Below are 19,185 nucleotides of genomic sequence, written 5' to 3'. Positions count from 1 at the left end.
AGGAAGTGGCAAGACAGATTGTAATAAATGGTGCTCAGTCCATTGGATGTTACTTTCAGACAAAAATAATAAAAGTTGACTCCCTACTGTACAACATATATGAAAACTAATTCCAGTTGGAGTGGGCACCTAGAAGAGAATGGTAAAACAATACAGTCTCCAAAATATAATACAGAATACCTTCAGGTCTTTGTTCAGATTCACAATGTGACAAAAATCTTCTCAGAGAAGTTACCAAGAGCACTATTCATAAAGGAAATTGATAAACAACTAATTTTAATTTAAGAACTTCTCTTCATTGAAAGATATCATCAAGAGTTTTAAGTCACCAAGTATGAAAATATGGGCAATACACATATTCAACAGAGGGTAAAATCTGTATTACTTATATGTAACTTTATCAAATCAATTTTTAAAAGGCAACACAATAGAAAAAATGGGTAAGATGAAAATATGCTCAGTCTCATTAATTATTGGGGAAATGCAATTTAAAGTACAATGAGATTCAAGAATATAGGCACTGGAATGGCTAAAACAAAAAGACTTATAATGCAAGTTCTGGTGAGGTTATGGAGCAGCAGGAATGCTTATTCTCTGCTCGTGTAACTCTAAAATAGTATAATCTCCTTGGAAAACTGCCATTTTCTGTTACTGAAAGGGATAGAGGGAATAGGTGAAAGAAAAGAGGGGATAGATGAAAGAAAAAAGAGGGGATGTGAACACTCAACAGTCCAAGAAGGTTTATTGCTGAACCTGAGAAGGACCCCTCTGTCCTGGCCAGCAGAACAAAGGAAAAGGGGTCTCTAACAGGTCAAGAGGCTTTTTACGGCCAGGGTTTTTGGTGGGCTCTTTGAGGGGAGGGGTCAGGGGAAAGATGGGCTTGTGGCTTGCTTACATGTCCTCTGGAGAATACTTGTAGCCTAGGTAAGATGACACCTAGGTCTCTCTGTGATGGTGGGTGGGGCTTATTCGAAAGGTGGTACTCAGGTCCGGATTCTATCAGTTACAGTTGAACATTTGGATAATTTGTGACCCATCAATTCTACTTCTACATGTTTAACCAACTGAAATGCTTGCATATGTACATCAAGGGACAAGTTCAAGGATATTCACAGCAGTATTATTTGTAATAGCCAAAGCTAGAACCAACCAAACTGGCTATCAAGAGGTAGAACTGATAAATTGTGATGTATTCATAAAATGAACTATTCTATAAGAATGAAAATAAACTAGAGTTGAATACAAAAACATAGATAAACCACACGTTTGAATAAAAGAAGCCAGATACAAATTACATAGATAGATTATAGAAGTTTTAAAAGCAGACAAACTAATGTACGGTATTAGAAGTTAAGGTAGAAGTTACCTTTGGGGAGGTGGGAAATGTAGTCATGGTAAGAAGCATGGGTGTGGCTTTTAGGGACTTGGCAAAGTTTTATTTTTTGACCTGAGTAGTGTTTACACATGGATCTGCTTTGTGGTATTCCATTAATATTGTGTATTTTATGTTTTGTGCACTTTTCTGTCTATGTGTTACACTTCAGTGAAAAGTTAAAAGTAGGAAAGAAAAATATGTAAGTGGGTCAGACATAATGGGAAAGAACCAAAAAAAGGTGATAAAGCCACAGATACACCATCTTTTTATTATAGTAATTTTCTTTGAAAGGTTGTAAACTGCATTTTTTTAATAACTTGGGAATCTCCCCAGTACTTTACAAGGTCTTTGGGGAAGAGGGAGGAGAAAATGATAACTCTCGATTAAAGTATTCATGTGCTGCAGTTTGATGCAAAGTATATCTGTGGGGCCTCTCAAGGTTATTCTATGCATTCTTATATAGTCCTAATATAGCAACTAGGACCTATTCTAACAATTATATCTAATGATATTGTACATTACCTCTCTCAAAACACATATCATACCTAATCTGCCTGCTTGTTTATCTCTCTACTGTCAATAAATAATTATTGAAGGTCAGATTTCCAGAGTGCTCTATCCTGGTACCTAACACAGTGCCTAACATGCAAGATGCACTCAGTGAATATCTACTTAACGTATAAGTGAAATATTACAAAGTAATTTTAGTTGTGCACATTGGAGAAATAAAAATTCTATCTATTCACAGCCCCTTGCAAATTATAAGATTAGAAGGGCATCCTTCTTTGAGCTTCTTGGACAATAAAGTTTTTACAGCCTGAAAATTCTGCCTATAATAATCCTCTCCCACAGACATCAGAGTCCTTTTGAAGCTGCATGTAGTCTAAACATATATTTTCAAATATATATCATGTGTGAATCATTTGTCAATGGATATATTATCAAAGGTCTTATTAGAGTGTCAGTGGTTGTTCTCTTAGATATTATTTTATTACATTTTGAAGTGAGGACACTTGTGAAAAACATCATGTTAGAAGAAGAAAATGTGGATCTACTTTCAAATTCCTTGATTTTCTGTTATTTTGTTTGAAATAACCTATCCCTGTCTCACACACATAAACACAGAAGCAATTTTTTCAACCTGAATGCTAGACACACCTTCCTCCACAACTACAGAGGTGACAATGATCTTAGTGCTTTAAATATGTATGTTGCAACTTAGAAAAAGAACAGATAAAATAAACTTCCAGAATATTGTTTGGCACACTGCTCTGTCAAATTCCAGGTATAGAGGTAAGTTTAAAAACTCAAAATCTTGCAGCAGAAGAAATTAAAAATGCCATACCTCAGTCACTGCTATTGAAAAGCTGAAGCTGGGAAGTGTGGTAAGTACCACACACATCATAAGAACAGGTCTCCTAGCAAAAGAGAAAAAATAAGCAAAAGCAGTAATGTACAAGATCAACAGTTCTACTACATTTTGCTAATTTTGCAGTTCCTGTTCATTCATCTATAGTTTTTCTAAGAAGCTACTGCTTCCCTATTTCCATTTCCTAAATGTTTGAGTATGGCAAAGGGGAACACATGCAACAACAAGAATGCTTTTCTAGAACAAAGGTTGAGAGTTTTCCAAATACAGCTGACCCTTGAACCCCTGCATGGGTCCACATATACCCAAATTTTTTCAAAAATCTTTTGGAAATTTGTGACAATTTGAAAAAAAATTATTTAGATTACTTTATTTTAATAATACAGTATATAATACATGTAACATGCACAGTATGTATTAATCAACTGTTTATATTATTGGTGAGGTGTCTGGTCAATGATAGACTATAAGTAGTTAACTTTTGGGGGGCCAAAATTATAAGGGAATTTTCAACTGCATGGGGTTACCACCCCTAAACCCTGCATTGTTCAAGCATCAACTATCCTTAGCAAAGCATAGACTACTAAAAGTGTCACAGCACAAGACAAATGATGTTCAATATTTCCAAAATTCATTAATTGGACTTCTGTCCAAGAGCTCAGTCTCTGTTGACCAACTGAAAAAAAGAATAGCATGACTTTCTCAATTTATATGACGCCCTATGTTGTAAAATTGATTTTTCAAAAAACACATTTAGAGATGGCATACTATTACTTACTATGCCTTTAAGTGGAGACACTTGAGTATTTTTTACTTACACCAAAAAATCATATATATAAATCAATTTTTAAACCGTTTTTGGACCACTACTTATACATTTCATGATCAATCAGTCAAATAGTTATTGATATATAATATGTATATAATAGTCTACCTTATGACAGGAAGAATTCAAATGTATGTTTAGCATCATAAATTTATGGGAAGACAAATATGCTCAAAGCTTTTCTATAAAGAAATATTTACCTCCCCTTTCCTTAAATACATATTATATTAATTACATTTATATGATAATGTATTTCTAAGTACAAAAAGTATTGGACTCTTTGAAGTAACAAAGAATTTATCAGTCCTGTCATGCTCCTCTCAATCCCACACCCATCTTAGATGTTCTAGGTGTAGACATAAGTTAGGGGGCATGATAGCCCCTTTCTCATAGCCAGACTCAGTACTACCTGCTAAAACCAGAGATATTATAGGATTTTAAATTGGTAGCTTTTCCTCTTCTTCTGAGCCCAGATCCAGATTCCTGTAACACCCAGCATTGCACAACTGGCTAGAGCATTCATAGAGTCCTTTTCTCAGCTTGACCTCTAAAGGATGAGTACTCCAAGGATTACTCTTAATTCTTAGTTATTTGAGAGAATCCAACAGTTTTTTTACATAGAAACACATATAATAAGGTAAATCCTATGGACCCTTCAAAGAACAGAATTTTTAATAGCATAAAATAAAATACATAGATTTACAAAACAAAGCAGTTGCACTAAAATAGTTATCCAAATTCTTTTAAAGTTTTGATATAATAATATATGTGTCTATCTATGAATACACTGCCTTTTTATTTTCTTTGGAGTACTCAAGATAAAGTAGAAATTGTACTCACCCATAATTTCAAGATAATGAAGATCATAAACCATATTCTGAAGTATCTGTAACACTTATAATGTGATATGGAAAGATCTTTGATATGTGGTATTAAAGATTTAAATACAGTTACAGGTCCTGCTAATGTGATTTGTAACATTCAAAATGTAAGGAATGTAGCTTTCAATTAGAGGCTAGTGAAAATAAAGATGTCACTTGTTTCTCATTCAAGTCCAAGAACCTCAGGATGCTAGAGAATGTCTGGCACATAGTAGGGATTCAATAAATACCAAATGAATGGATAGAAGAATTATAAATTGATACCAGTCCAAGTCTGTGTTGTATTTAACAGAAATGATAATTCGCGTTTGAAAATCTTGACTTACTGCTAGCACATGCTTATAATTCATCAGTCTTAAGGGTTGAATTATGTTCCCACAAAAAGACATGTTGAAGTTCTAATCCCCAAAACCTACCTCATAATAGAACCTTGTTTGGAAATGGGGTCTTTCCAGAGGTAAGAAGTTAAAATGAGGTCATTAAGATGGGCCTTAATCCAACATGACTGATGTCCTTATAAAAAGGGAACATTTGGAGAAAGATATGTACAGAGGGAAGGTAATGTGAAGAAACAAAGGAAGAAGCCATGCCATGGGAAGATGAAGGCAGAGACTAGTCAGGGTGACACAGCTGTAAGCCAAGGGAGGCCAAAGAATGTCAACACCCCGCCAGGAGCCAGAAGAGAGGCCTACGCAGGTTCTCCCTCAGAGCCCCCAGGAGGAGCCGATCCCACCAACACCTGGATCTCAGGTTTCCAGCTGCCAGCCTGGCAGACAATACATTTCTGTTGTTTAATCCACCCAGTTAGAAGTAGTTTGTTACAGCAGTTCTAGGAAATTAATACAGATCTTGCTATAGGGAAGTGAGGTACTTCTGTAACAAGTACCTAAAAATGTGGAAGTGGCTTTGGCATTGGGTAGCGGGTAGAGTTTGGAAAAGTTTGAAGACACATGCTAGAAAAGGCTAGATTGCCTAGGAGAGACTGTTAGTGGAAAGATGTTCTGGTGAGAGCTCAGACAGAAAAGCAGACAGCTGTAGGGAAAGCCACTATTGCCTTTGAGAACACATGCATTGTCATGAACAGAATGTTGCTAGAAATATGAATGTTAAAGGTGTTTCTTGGTGACATCCCAGACAGAAATAAGAACTGTGTTATTGGAAACTAAGGAAAGGTGATCCTTTTTATAAAGTGGCAGAGAACTTGGCTGAACTGTGCTCTGTTAGGTAGAAAGTAGAACTTACAAGTGATGAACTCAGCTGAGATTTCTAAGCAAAGTGTTGAAGGCATTGCTTCGTTTCTCCCTGCTGATTATAGTAAAATGCAAGAGGAGAGAGATAAATTGAGGAAGGAATTGTTAGCAAAAAGGAACCAGAACTGGAAGATTTGGAAAACTATCAGTGTATCCATATTGTAAAAAATGAGAACACGTGCTAGAGTGAATATTAAGGGTGTGGTGTGTGAATCCAATAAGACATCTCAGCAGAAACACTGCCAGCTTGAACTGACGGGGGACAGAAATGGGGCAAAATGAAGGGAGGCAGTCAGACTTCTGGGATTTAATCAGCAGGAAATGGGCTGATGGAGCTACTTGGCTGTGGACACATATTATTCTTCAAGAAAAGGGAAGAATAAGTCTGATAATGCTTCAGAGGCCAGAGAGGCTGCCACTGTCTCTGCCACCAAGGGTAGAGGTTTTCTTCTCAGACCCAGAAGGCAGGGCTGTTGCTCAGGACCAAGGGAAGGGATGGCACCCCCACCCTGATGGTGACATCCTTCAGGACACAGCATCCAGACACAGGATTATTCCCAAGCCTTAAAATCTAATGAAATTCGTCCTGCTGGGTTTCAGACTTGCTTGCGACCCATGACTCCGTTTTTCCTTCCAATTTCTCCCTTTGGGAATGGGAATATCCTCTGCTAGTCTCCCATTATATTTTGGAAACAAATAACTCAATGCCTGGTTGTGCAGGTTTACAGATGTGCCCTCTGATGAATAGCCCATCTCTCCCCCATAACTGATTTGGATGAGTTAGATGATGAGTTTTGGGACTTTGAGATTTAGATTTAGAGTTGATGCTGGAATGAGTAAAACTTTTGGAGATGCTGGGATGGAGTGAATCTATTTTGTATGTGGAAAGAACATGAATTGTGGACTGGGGGAGACACAGGGAAGATTATGGGTTGAATTATGTCCCCCAAAAGAGACGTGGTGAAATCCCAACTCTAGTACCTCAGAATGAACTGTATTCGGAAATCTTTCCAGAGGTAATTAAAATGAGATCATTGGGGCGGCCCCTAATCCAACATGACTGGTGTCCTTATAAAAAGGGAAAATTTAGAGACAGGCATGAACAAAAGGAAAACTCTATGAGGGGACAAAGAGAGTGCCACGTGAAGATGAAGGCAGAGATCAGGGCGATGTGTCTGTAAGCCAAGGGGTGCCAAAGCGTACCAGCCAAACAGCAGAAGCTGGGAGAGAGGCCTGGAGGAAAGAGCCTGCCTCACGGCCCTAAGAAGGAGCCAACCCTGCTACAATCTGATCTCGGACTTTTGACCTCCAGAACTGTGAGACAATAAATTTCTGTTGTTTAAACCACCAAGTCTGTGGTACTTTGTAACAACAGTCCTAGGAAACTAATACATTGAGTAAAGAATTTAGGTTAGAAATATCAGATACTTGGAAGGTGTACTCATGCTGAAACTAACACAAGATTGCAACCAAAGTACAGATTGGCTGAAGAGGATTTGTAGACGTGTGATTTCCAGATGAAAGACTACATCAGAGCACCACCAGCAGAGCTCTGTGTGTCCCCTAATGGGCTGAGATAGGTGGGTAGGAAGGATGAATCAAAAGGGCACCTTCCCTACTCTTAGTGCTAAACTGTGATGACTTTCTTCTCTAGGCTAATCAAGGACTTGTGGTGGATCATGTGGTATTCTGTGATTTAGTGCATGTAGTTTTAAATTAGTTTCAGATTATTTTCTTGTGTAACTTACTGTGCAGTCTCCACAGTGGACTACAATAGCCCTGAGGAAGGAGATAATACATAATATAGTCAGGTTTTCCTTGATGGTAGCCTGGGAACCGTGTAGATTAGAATGAAGAATCTGTGTGAAGAAGTAGTTTGGAGACACAGATAGAAGTCAGAGAATGGACCATCTTGAATGCAAGGGTGTCCTAGGATATGGTAAGACTAGTGTTCCCGATGTGCACATGTGGACAGGTCTGTCAGAGAGTCAATGGCTATTTAATACATGTTTATTGAAGAGGGAATGCATGAATGAGAAATGGGAACTGGAAGGAAATTCAGATAGGTGAATTCACAGCTATTCTAACAAACCCTAGGAGTGGATTAGTGAATCACTGCCAACCTGGAGGATTTCTAGTAAAACTGTGCCATCTAACACATTTATTCGTAACTCTGGGGATATGAGGTAGATATGCTTATCTCATTTTCAGATGACACAATATCAGGTGGGACAGCTAGCATTAATAGGGACACAATCAGAATTTAGAGGACTGCAAGTGATTAAAAATATGGCTAAAACCAACATGATATTTAATAGAAATAAGAGTGAATCACTGAATTCAGATTTAAAAAAATAGTTCAAGTATTCATCCATTCACCTAAACTGTTGTTAAATGTGTGTACAGTACTCTGTTCTAAGAATAGAAAGTCATATCAGATACACTCTGACTGTCAGGTGCTTCTAGGCTCATGGGAGTGGCCCAAGCTCAAGATGAGAACAAGTTTTTCCAGGAGTTTTAGTCAAACATGAATTCAGTTATGGAACAAGTGACACGGTTGCAAATGAAGTCAATATATCACATCAAGAGCTGAAGTCAGCAGCTGCACCAATGGGACAGCAGGGTATCAGTGAGTTCCCCCCAGACATGGACAAGCCAGCCAGCATCCCAAGGAGATGTCCAAAAGAGAAACAGGTCCAGAGATGACAGGACAAGAATAACTGATGAAACCTGGACTCTGGAGAAGACTTAGCAGATTGGATGGGGTATGGCTGATTTGGCCGAGTGGTGTGGCTATCTTCAAGTATTTGAAAAGCTTTAACATAAACAGTGAGCTCAGAGAAGTCAGCTCTGAAGACACAACTGTGGGAATTGTCATCACACAAGTGGCAGTTTATATCATGAGCCAATGAGCTGCTTGAAAAGCCGTAAAAAGGGGAAATCAGGAGGCAATGTGTAGAGTTCTTGACCATGGCCAAATTCACTGGCATATAAAGGGAGGACATGAAGTCTACGAAGAAAATGGGGAGTAAGTTATGTGGTGGCATATTTTATTTCAATATAATGAAATAAGAAAGACAGTTCTCATAACTAGAGATACAAAAGATAGTGAATTCCCTTTAAAATCAGAGGTAGACGGTCTATCTGCACTAGGAGAGAGAGTGTAGTAGAACTCTGAGGTACCTTCCAGCTTTTGGACTCTGTGGTATAATGCCAACACTGAATTGTAAAAGTAAGGGCAAAAGGGGATTTTTAAGGGTGGGAAAGGTGCAGAAAACAATTTTCAAGACTGTGCCTACAAGAACTGAGAGGGAAATGGAGTGGGAGAGAAGGAAAGGACATGGATGCCAGCTGGTGAAGGTTGCCAGACCCCTGCATTAGTTAGTAAAATGTTCTTCATGCTTTCTTGAACAAAACAATCAGAAAAAAATGGTCTGATACTAGAAGTGGATATATGAAAATTGGGGAACCATGCCGCTGTACACTGACCCTAGAAAGGATAGCCTAACTGGGGTGAGGAAAAGAGTCATGGAGAACAAGCAGCTAATGCAAGAGACAAAAGGGGAAGAATTAGTGGGATCTGGTGACTTGTTACATAGGCAGAAGAGAAAAGCAAAAGTAAATATGCTCTTGCTGATTTTCTGGATATGTTGGGGCAAGGAAGAGAAAGCCTGTAGTCAAGTACCACAGAATTATTGCCAGAGTATACAGGAAGATGACAGATGCACTGACAGAAAAGGGAGTGCTCTGGGAAGAAGTAACTGTTCAGCACCAGTGTTCAGTTCATGGTCACTTACCAGTGACCTCTGAGGAGCTGATAAGAGCTATCTCTGTTTCTCTCCTGCTGGCCAGCCTGTCCAGCAGGTCCCAGGTGTTAGTGTATACACATCACTTGTGTGTGCTGCTGTAACAGTAAGGTGCTCAAGACACCAGGCTCTGGAAACAAACACCCTGGGGTCAGTGTTGGCTCCATTATTCAACTGGTTATGTGGTCTTTAAACTTCTGTGCCTCAATTTCCTCATCTGTAAAGTGGGCACCATATACACTGTTAACTATAAATATTAGAGAATAATCTAAACACAGGCAATGTTTACAACTATGCTTGGTACATAGTAACTGCTCAATGAATATTTGTTCTTCTTTTACTACAACTATAACTATTACCATTACTACCACTACCTCAAACAAATCAACAGCAAAATCTCATCAAATACGTTAAGGACTTAAGCAAGGTAAAATATGGGCCAACATGTTGGTATCTTTCAAATTCAGCACAGCCCAGTGTTCCTGACATGTTATGGTCTAAAGTAATTGTACTCTGAAAGAGCCAAGAGAATTCCTGAAACATAGTTCTGGGTCCCAAGGCAGTCCAGGAATCTGCACAAGTCCTCATTTTGCCCCAAGTGCCCTCTTCATCGAAATCTGCTCCACCTTCAGGCTAGCCTTGCAGCTCAATGGTTTTACATATTCACTGACATCCCAGAAAAGATTTATCTTATTTACTGGGATATACAATTTGATATGTATATAAATAGCTTTTCTTCTTTCTTCAAACCATCTCCCTAGTCCAATATGAATTACAACAGGCATCCCTAAAAAAGGAACTTCTTAAAGTGTTTAACAAGAGTAAAGGAAAGTGTGTTGGACTAAAGTTCAGGCTCTACCGTTGATTTAGTGTGTATGTCTTAAGCTCTCTGACATTGTTTCCTGCCTTACAAAATGGGAATCAGAACCTCTTGGTCAATTTCACAACACTGCTACACAGGTCAAGTGAAAAAATGAAACATAAATGAAAATGAAACTGTGAATATGCAAGATAGTTTACAAGATATTCATGATGTCACTGTACTGGCCCTCATTATTCTCAAAGGATATAAGAGGCCTACAAGAGTCTCCAAACTTGAAGAGTATTATTCATAATTTTTTCCAGTGTTACCAAGTTTTATCCTCACTTCTACCACTCCTCAGAGTCATTCTGAAGATTAAACATCATGTTTTAAATGGAAATAATTAAGTTCAGCCTGAGGTAATTATACTAATATTCAATGAGTTCATACTATGTGCCAGGCATTGTGCTTGGACCTTTATATGTGTAATCTTATTCAGTTCCTTAAAACAACACTCTAATGAAGAAACTAGGGTGTCCTTGTGTTGCTCACGGGAAAACTAAAATTCAAAGAATTTAAATAGCTCATACAATGTCTCACAGCCAGTGTCGAAGCTATAATTTGAACTCAGGTCTGCATCCCTCAGCTGTAATGCCAGGGCACACCTTCACTAGCCAATGGCTTGCTCTCTGCTGAATACCAGCCTCACAAGGCTAACGATGTCAAGTGGACAGACCTACAGGGAGGTTCTCAAACAGGCTCATCAACAGTGCATCTGTGAATGCTAAGGATCTATGAAATTTCACATAGACAACTACTCATCTAAGTGTTCTTCAATAATAACTCATACTTTCAATCTGGACTTTTTATAGTAGCATTGTTTTTGCACCATCTTCATCTAGCAATTAAGATACATGACATACTCTATAGTCCCACATATATTAAAATATCCAAATACACATCTTTGGGAATCATATATAATATCCAAACATCTATCTTTGGAGAAAATATATCTTTATAACAATAAAGGGTTGTAATTTTCATGCAAACAACACCTGGCAGTCAAAGTCAGAAAGAATAAAAGAAAAGCTGCATGCCATAGAGAAAACAGCACAGAATCAGATGGATCTGGGCTCACAAATCCCAACTCCACCACTTAAGAGTTTCGTCACTTGACCAAGTTAATCATTTTGTCAAGTTTCTATTTCTTCATCTATAAACTAAGAATACTAGCACACACCTCTCTGGTTATAAAGTCTAAGTATAATAGGACAGAATGTGTAAAGCTTCTATAATACTGCTCAGTAACTATTTCTTTTCTTTAGGGTCAGTAAGAGATAACAATATGATAGTGCTCATGAATGAGGCCTTGAGGAAAAAGTTTCAGTTTCACTGAAATTATAGATAACCTGTCCTATATCTAAAATTATTTAAAACTCTTGTGGCCAGCCACACCCACAAACAGAAACTAAAGGCCAGAAGGGCACTTTCCAGAAGAAATCACTGAATGATGTCATTGTTTTAACAGCCCAGGACAAAGGCAAAATGTAGGCCAAAATGTTGGTGTCTTTTAAAGTCCTCACTGCCCAGGATTCCTGACATGTCATGGCTCAGAGGAAACATGTGCTCAGGGCTGGGGGGAGTGAGTAGGAAAGAAAGACTACCCTCTTCCTCCCTCTCAAATACCTCAGGAGATTGGAACCTCTTATTTCAAAGGGGCAGTTTAGGGTAGTTGTTGGAAGTACCAACTACAGAATCAGATGGACCTAGGTCCAAAGTCTGGGCCTTCTACTCATTAGTTAACTGGTTGGTAAAGTTGTGTGACTCTCTTATCATTAGCTTTCTCTTGGGAATAATAAACTTGAAAATGTCTACTTCACGAGGTGGTAAAGAGTGAAATGAAATTCATCTATACATTTGTCAGCATACAAGTGATCATTAAGGAAGCAATTATAGCTTGATGATGATGATGATGGTAAGTGATAAGGAAGTTTTGCTGCCAGAATGATATTCAGAACTTAGGCATTTGAACCAATGCAAAAAAAAATATCAAAGAGCAGCTTCCAGGGATGGCGTGGACCAGCTTGCCATTGGTTTACTGCTGCAGTCATGTGGATTTTCCACCATTCCCTCAAAGCTCCCTAACCCAGCCTTGAGTCTTACACAGTCAAAGCAAATCCAAGTGGGTGCAAGAGATGGAGAGCCCAGCTCAGCTCCAGACCCGCCCCTTAGGTGATCCTCAGGTTTTGGGTCATGGTTTAGAAAATCCCTACATACTACTGGTAAAAGCAGTGCCAAAGAAGTCATTTCCAGAAACCCCTCAAGAGCTCTACCCTCAGGGAACTAAAAGTCCTGTGGCGAGGTTTATGGAGCTACACCCCCAGTCAGTACCTAAAGTGTGCTTTAGCTCTCCATTCCTGCATCCTCTTAACGGTATTTCTAGCTATATTGCTATTTCTATAATTTTTACATTTTTGCCCTTGCTTATGTTAAAATTCCCAGCTCCTCGCTTTTCAAATGTGTTCTATGTTGTTCAACTTTACAAGAACAGTATGAGAGAAAGATTAATTTATCAAAGAAATGAAAGAAATCCCAGATAAGCAAGAATCAGACCTGAAGATCTAAGAGGAAAAATACATTAGTATCAGAGATTATTTGTTCTCAGTATCTCGACATGGATCAATACAGTCATTAGCTAAACTGTCATTTAAATCAACATTAAATCTTAATTTATTTAAAATACTTGTATTATTATTAAAGTACTTCTCCCCCACCATGGTAATAGAATTTGCTAACATAGTATATATTTTTTAAAGGTAAGGAGCTTGTTGCTTAAATCTCAGTTGGTTAATGATCTAATGCCTTAGACCTGCAAAACAATGCAATGTAAACATTTTAAAACAGACAACTTCTGGTTTATACACAAAAGTATAAAATTATATGTTATAATTGATATTATGACTTCTGTAAATTAACTGTGATAACTTTACGCAGTTTAGTGGACAGAGGAATTTGGTCCAACATTTACTACTCAGGGTATCATGGACTCATGCTAACTACAATCTTATGAATACATGTAATTTGTTAATATCAGTCTGTAGAAATGACCCTACAAAAAATATGGAACATACCATAATAACACTGCATTTATAGAAATGGTGGTAATTATTTCTCATTAATCTCACATTATATACATTTATGCTATGCTCACATCCTAACACATAGTACATGAAAAAGAATCTCTGAAAGTATCACAGGGATTTACTGTTAGACAATTATTTTACTTACCATCCTTTAATTTTTTTGTAAAGATGACGTTTCTTTTTTAACAGAACTTTCATGGGAACCCAAATCAATAGAGTCACTGAAGCCACGTAAGCAATTGAACAGGAAACAATTAGCCAATAGTGCATTTTCTCATCTTTATTCCTTGTACTTTGATAGGCAGTGGCAAACTGCTCCACAATCACAAGCGTGGGAATGGAGAAAGCAGCAAATTCAAGAAGCTCAAAAACCAGAAATTTGATTAGTTTTCCAGAAGCCATCCCGAGTGCATGCAAGCTGCTCCTGCTTGGATTATGAGCAGAATATGGACATAGATAACTGAAGTAGGATCAAGTTCCTTGTACTCATATAACTAACCAGTGGCTTTTTATTCTTTTATTGACCCTCATATGGTTCAATGATCTCCCAACTTAACAACCGAGGTCTCTTAAAGAAACAGCAGCTGTGGAAGTGGTCACCTAATGTGTCTGCCCATCTGTTATGATAAGTCAAATAAACTTCAGAACATGCTTTGGAGCAATGATAAAAGCAGGCCTTTTAAAGTAGCCTTTACTGCTAATCTGAGCACAAAAAAACGTTTATGTAAAATTTAACACTTGTTACGTAGAGCTATTGGAATAATATAATTTTGAGTTAAAGGGGAAGAATAGAGTAAATTCCATGTCCTATTTTTATATCTAAGCAAATTCAGGCAAAAACAGATATCCAAAACCTGCATCTTCATTTTGGAAAACTATCCCTCATTTTTCTTCCAAGTGCTTGAAAGGGGAGTTTGGATTCACTCCGCCAATTTCCTAACCAAACTTCTTCCTGGTGCTTGAAATATGTATTTGTTCCTGCACATTAATTGCTATGTAACACAGATTTAACGTTTATTTTGTTGGTCAGGAAACAAACATGGTCATATCAGAAACCTGTTATCAGGATTAATACTAAGAGTTATCTATATCTAGTCCAAAAGCTTATCAAATATTTAAAAGACAACAATTGCCTCCATGAATATCCTTCCTTCAAAAACCACTTTGAGTACCTGCAATGAGCACTTTGCTAGGTGCTGGGGTGTTGGTGTGTGAAGATGAATAAGTGACAGCAGGTTCCTGCCCTGAAATGCTCTCAGTCCAATGGAGGAAACAAATCTGTAAATAACAAAGAATAACTGAACTCAGAAGTATAACCTCAATGCTATGGTAACACAGAGGAGAACTTCCTCTTTGGGCTGTGGGAAGGGGAGGGAAAGATAAGGAAGAGGAGAACGGATGACGGATGTTAGTGACATTTTAAGCAGAAAAAGGAAGTAAGGAGGCTGGAGCTGTAATGAGTCAGGTGCGGCAGGGCAGGAAATCAGGGAAGGTGGTGGCAGGAGAATTAGCTGGGGTCAGAATGTGAATGTTCCAGGACTGGGGTGTGTGTTTGGGGCAGGTTTGTAGAGGGTAGAGTGGGGTTGGGGGCAGTGGAAAAGCACATTTTCTGAACAGAGATGTCATTTGACCACTGGAAAGAAGAGTGAATGCTGGTTTGCAGGACAGGAGCTGCATCAACCTGAAGGCAAGGAAGCCAGCTGGACACCACAAAGGAGCTGTGGCAGGGGCTGAGAGCTCGGCTACCCCAGTGAAGGTGCCATGCTGGAGAGAGCACTGCAGCGAGACACAGACTGAATCCCTGCCACGAGCCTGCTTCTATAGGTGGCCTCCCCTGTGCCTGCTGCCACACTAAAGCAAGCCAATGCTACTCTAGGCACCTATCCCCCAGGTCCTCTGCAGAAGGGGCCCTGCCGCGCTCCAGATGCATCTACGATTCTGGTGATGGCTCTGAGGATTAACACCTCCTGCCCTCCCACTACAGGAGAATTCAGCCAGTTTCTTCAGCTGACTGATTATTTTATATGACCTCAAATTTTAAATCTGCTGAAGTTTAACCGAAGTCCTCTCAAATGAAAGGAGAAATTTAGAAGAACAGTGACAAGAGTATGAAAGGATGGGTCAGAAAACCATTTGAGCAATGGTTCTGCCACCAACCATTTCTAATATATAATCAACATCAGTTCTCTATATCATCCTGAAAAAGTATCTATTTAAAAGGTACAAGATACAAATTATATTCTGACCTCCTAACCATTTGCCTTGAGTCATCAGCTATGCTGTAGTATAATTGCTTCTACAAACATTGTGTATTAATAAAAATTGTGGCCTGAGCATTTGAAGACAATTGTTGAGGAAAAACAGACTGGCTCCAGGGATCAGGACTCTTACCCACGTCTGTAATTCCAATTTAAAATGCTCAATTTTTATATCCATGTAAAACTGAAATTCACTTTGTATTTTTCACCTACAATTTTCTCCTTATCTCTCTTCACCTTTACCTTCAAGGACAACATTCATGTGATGTTCACTCTCACATGCTGCTACCTGCTGTTCTCCACCACATGGAATGCTCTGATAACAAGCTGTGCTTTGAGTGGGAGGCAGATTGTGATTCTTGACCTCTGCCCCCAGCTTTCCCAATCCCATGTAAGGAATGAATGATTGTGTAACATTGTTCACTGAACACTTAATGTGTGCACATCATAGTAGAGACATTGTCCTTACTGACTTACATTCTGGTTGGGAGATGACACAGATGCACATTTATGGAGTGAGTTGGGCAGGGGAAGGTTGGGAAGGGCTCTTCTGCCCACAGGGCTCCATCCCCCTTCTCCAGCCACATTTGGATGAACAGGCACTGGGCACAGAAGGTCCAGCCATCTAAGTATGACCTGGCATAAACTGGGTCAATCACTTTCTCATCCTTAGGAATTTGAACTAAAAAACATGGGAGGAATTTGATAATTGGATTAAAGGAAGCTATGATTTTAAGTCAGAATTAGAGCAACCCAAACTGTATGTACCAGAACCATCCTTGGCACGTTGTCAACACTAACTCTCTGATGAATAAATCGATGGATGGATGGATGAAAAACTGGAAGCCAAATAGTGAGAGAATAAAAGAGTGGGGGAATAAAAGAGCTAGTAGAATAAGGAAGCCAGTCCAGAGAGTGAGACAACTGGAACAGAGATATGCAAGCCCACCTAAAAAGACCAGTCCCTCAGTTATTGAACTTACCAGGTCATATGTATTCTTAAAAAATGGGATCTTTGTTTTTTGCAACCAAAAGGGCTTTGAGAATAATGAACGGAAAAAGCAATCTTCTCTATATCATATAATGACATTTTCCTTGAAAAATAGTTCTAAGAATATTCACAATACAGTGAGTTGGGAAGAGGGTAGGAGAGAGAAGCAAGTTGCAGATGCTATGGAATAACAGTATGGGTGGCACAGTCTCATTTTTATTTTAAAATATTTTAGTTGTAGATTTAAATATAAATTAAAAATCCAGAATGATACTCATCAACTGTTAACAGTGCCATCCCGGGGGTATAGGATGGGTGGTTGCGGGTGGAGGAGGTTTCATCTTTTATTTGTTACTCGCTTGCTTGTAGCATTTCACAAGCATAAAAATTAGAAGACAATTTTAGACTAGTAAAAGTTAATTAAACAAAGTAATTCCAGATCAATAAAAAGTTATGCATCCTGCTCTTTTCATTTTCCCTCCACCAATTTGTTTTCCCTCACTTCTCAGCAGAAACAAAATTAAGCACATTCCATGTATCCCTTTAATGGCAGTACTACAGAGCAGTGAAAGAGCCAAAAGGCAAGCTGAAGACAGGGGAAAGCCTTGAATAACTGTTTCTTGGATAGGCATTTTGTGATGAATTTGACTGCCTTTTCTGATCTCACAGGAGAGTGTGAGAAAGGGTACCCTGTACCTTTAGGGCCCCTGTGTCAGCGTCTTCTCTTCTGTGAAACCTTTCCTTACTCTCTTTGTCCAAGCAGAAGCTGAGCATTTCCTCATTTATGTCAAAACATCTTTGAACACTGTATTCACTCACAAGGCTCCTGCAGCACTTTTTCCTCTGCTGTTTACACGCGGGTCCCCTAAAATTCCAAAAGCCCCTGGAAGGCAGAGAACATCTGCTTCCATCTTTGCATCATCCCTTCTCAGCACAGTGCCTAGCACATAATAGGCCCTTAAAACGTATTTGTGGAAGGCATGAAGGAACAAATGGGAGTGGTGGGCAGCAGGGGGAATGTGCGGGGCTTTCCTAATAGCTAACTCATTTTTTCCCCAAGGGAATGCTGTCCCTCACACCGCCCTTTAAGTAGAACTCAAGTACTACATGTTCCAACACAGTTGTTGGTTCACTCAGCACACGAGCTTCAGTTGCCTTGCATGGTCCCAATTACAGTTCCTAGATCCCCTTCCTCCATAGCGGTGGCTCTTTAAGGTCTCTAGATAGGAAAGAAAAGACAAAGCCCATGGGGATTGCAGAGTTCTTAATCTCACGATGCATGTCAGGAAAAGACTACACCTCTTTGCAAGCATTCACAAAGACTTTCTATGTCCCAGCGCTAAAATATCTTTCCCAACTTTTTCTGTTCCGTGGGCCCTCAAGAATGCATATTCTACAGTGGATTCTAACCATTAGTGCAGGAGGCTGGAGAGGACTGTCTGGCATTTGTCTATTCCAAGGCATAGCCTTCAATTATTTCAGAGTCCTCAGCCCTTCTAAAATGTCATCTGTCTAAATTCTTGAACAGATTGGGAGGCAAAGAAGGTTTCTTCATGAAGGATAGAGCAACTAACTAGCTTAGCAAAGAAAAAGAATGCCATTATGCTAACATTAAGCCACTTGAAGGTGAGAACACCAGACTCATTACTTGCGGACAAAGACAAAGGGAGATGAGAAGGAGTGTAAAATCACCTACCCTTCAGCTGGAACCTGTTTATACCAATCCTGATTCTTTCCCTCCTAAGTCCCCTGACAAGTCTGCCATGCAATTACATTGCCAGTAATTGGAAGGACATGGAGGGGGACATTTTCAAACCAAATTCCCAAATTCTTTTCTTGGATTTGTCCAAGACAGATTCAAAGAACTCTGTCCCTTGGTCTGCTCTTTAATGCTGGGTTTAACAACTTCCTGGTAGGAAACAGATTTGATCTTCTGAAGCTGGGTCTGTGGTGAAAGACTGAGTCTTGTGGTTAGAACTGACTTCCATGTAGGAGTGTTGATGCAGTGTTTTTTATTTTAGTAAGCAGAAGATATCATGCTGTCCAGGCTAACACCTGTTCTCCACACTTCCAACTGTCATTTCCTTCCTGCAGGCAGGAAGTCAAAAATTGAAAGTCTCTTAAATTGTTAGTAAGATCATTTGTAATCTCAAGGTTTGTGCATTGTTTTCAGTGTAGGATCTGTGAAACAAAACGTACAGACTGCCAGGAATGTTCTGGCATGTCTGTGGTTTGTTTCCTGTGATCATATGGTGTTGATGCACAAAAGGAGCTGGTAGCAGTCAAACTGTTCTCCAGATCAAGTTAGGTCTACAGAGAACCTAGGGAAGAGGTGAAAGTACGTCCTTGGGCCTAACTTATTCATTATTTATAATTTGCAAAGAGCATTTCCAAAATATATTACTGATCCTCGTAAGCAGATGTTACCAAATAAATCACTTGAAATGAACTCAGTAAAAGTATGCCATCACCTGATATATGCCC

At 39.0% G+C, this 19,185-nt stretch overlaps 1 protein-coding gene across 1 annotated transcript in view; it reads right to left on the bottom strand.

The window, feature by feature from the left end:
• The window catches only part of TMEM236 (transmembrane protein 236), a 52,384-nt gene that overhangs the window by 22,164 nt on the left and 11,035 nt on the right, over window positions 1-19,185 (bottom strand). The window contains exons 2-4 of the mRNA XM_037000795.2: window positions 14,625-14,730; window positions 13,598-13,876; window positions 2,721-2,793 (exon numbers count right to left, since the gene is read on the bottom strand). Coding sequence (XP_036856690.1) covers window positions 2,721-2,793; window positions 13,598-13,854 — 330 coding nt within the window. The 5' untranslated portion in view covers window positions 13,855-13,876; window positions 14,625-14,730. The remainder of the gene's footprint in view (window positions 1-2,720; window positions 2,794-13,597; window positions 13,877-14,624; window positions 14,731-19,185) is intronic.

The sequence above is a fragment of the Manis javanica genome, chromosome 2 (genome assembly GCF_040802235.1).
Source record: "Manis javanica isolate MJ-LG chromosome 2, MJ_LKY, whole genome shotgun sequence".
Taxonomy (NCBI): Eukaryota; Metazoa; Chordata; class Mammalia; order Pholidota; family Manidae; genus Manis; species Manis javanica.
The sequence above is the reverse complement of the archived record's forward strand: the minus strand, read 5'-3'. Positions and strand labels throughout refer to the sequence as shown.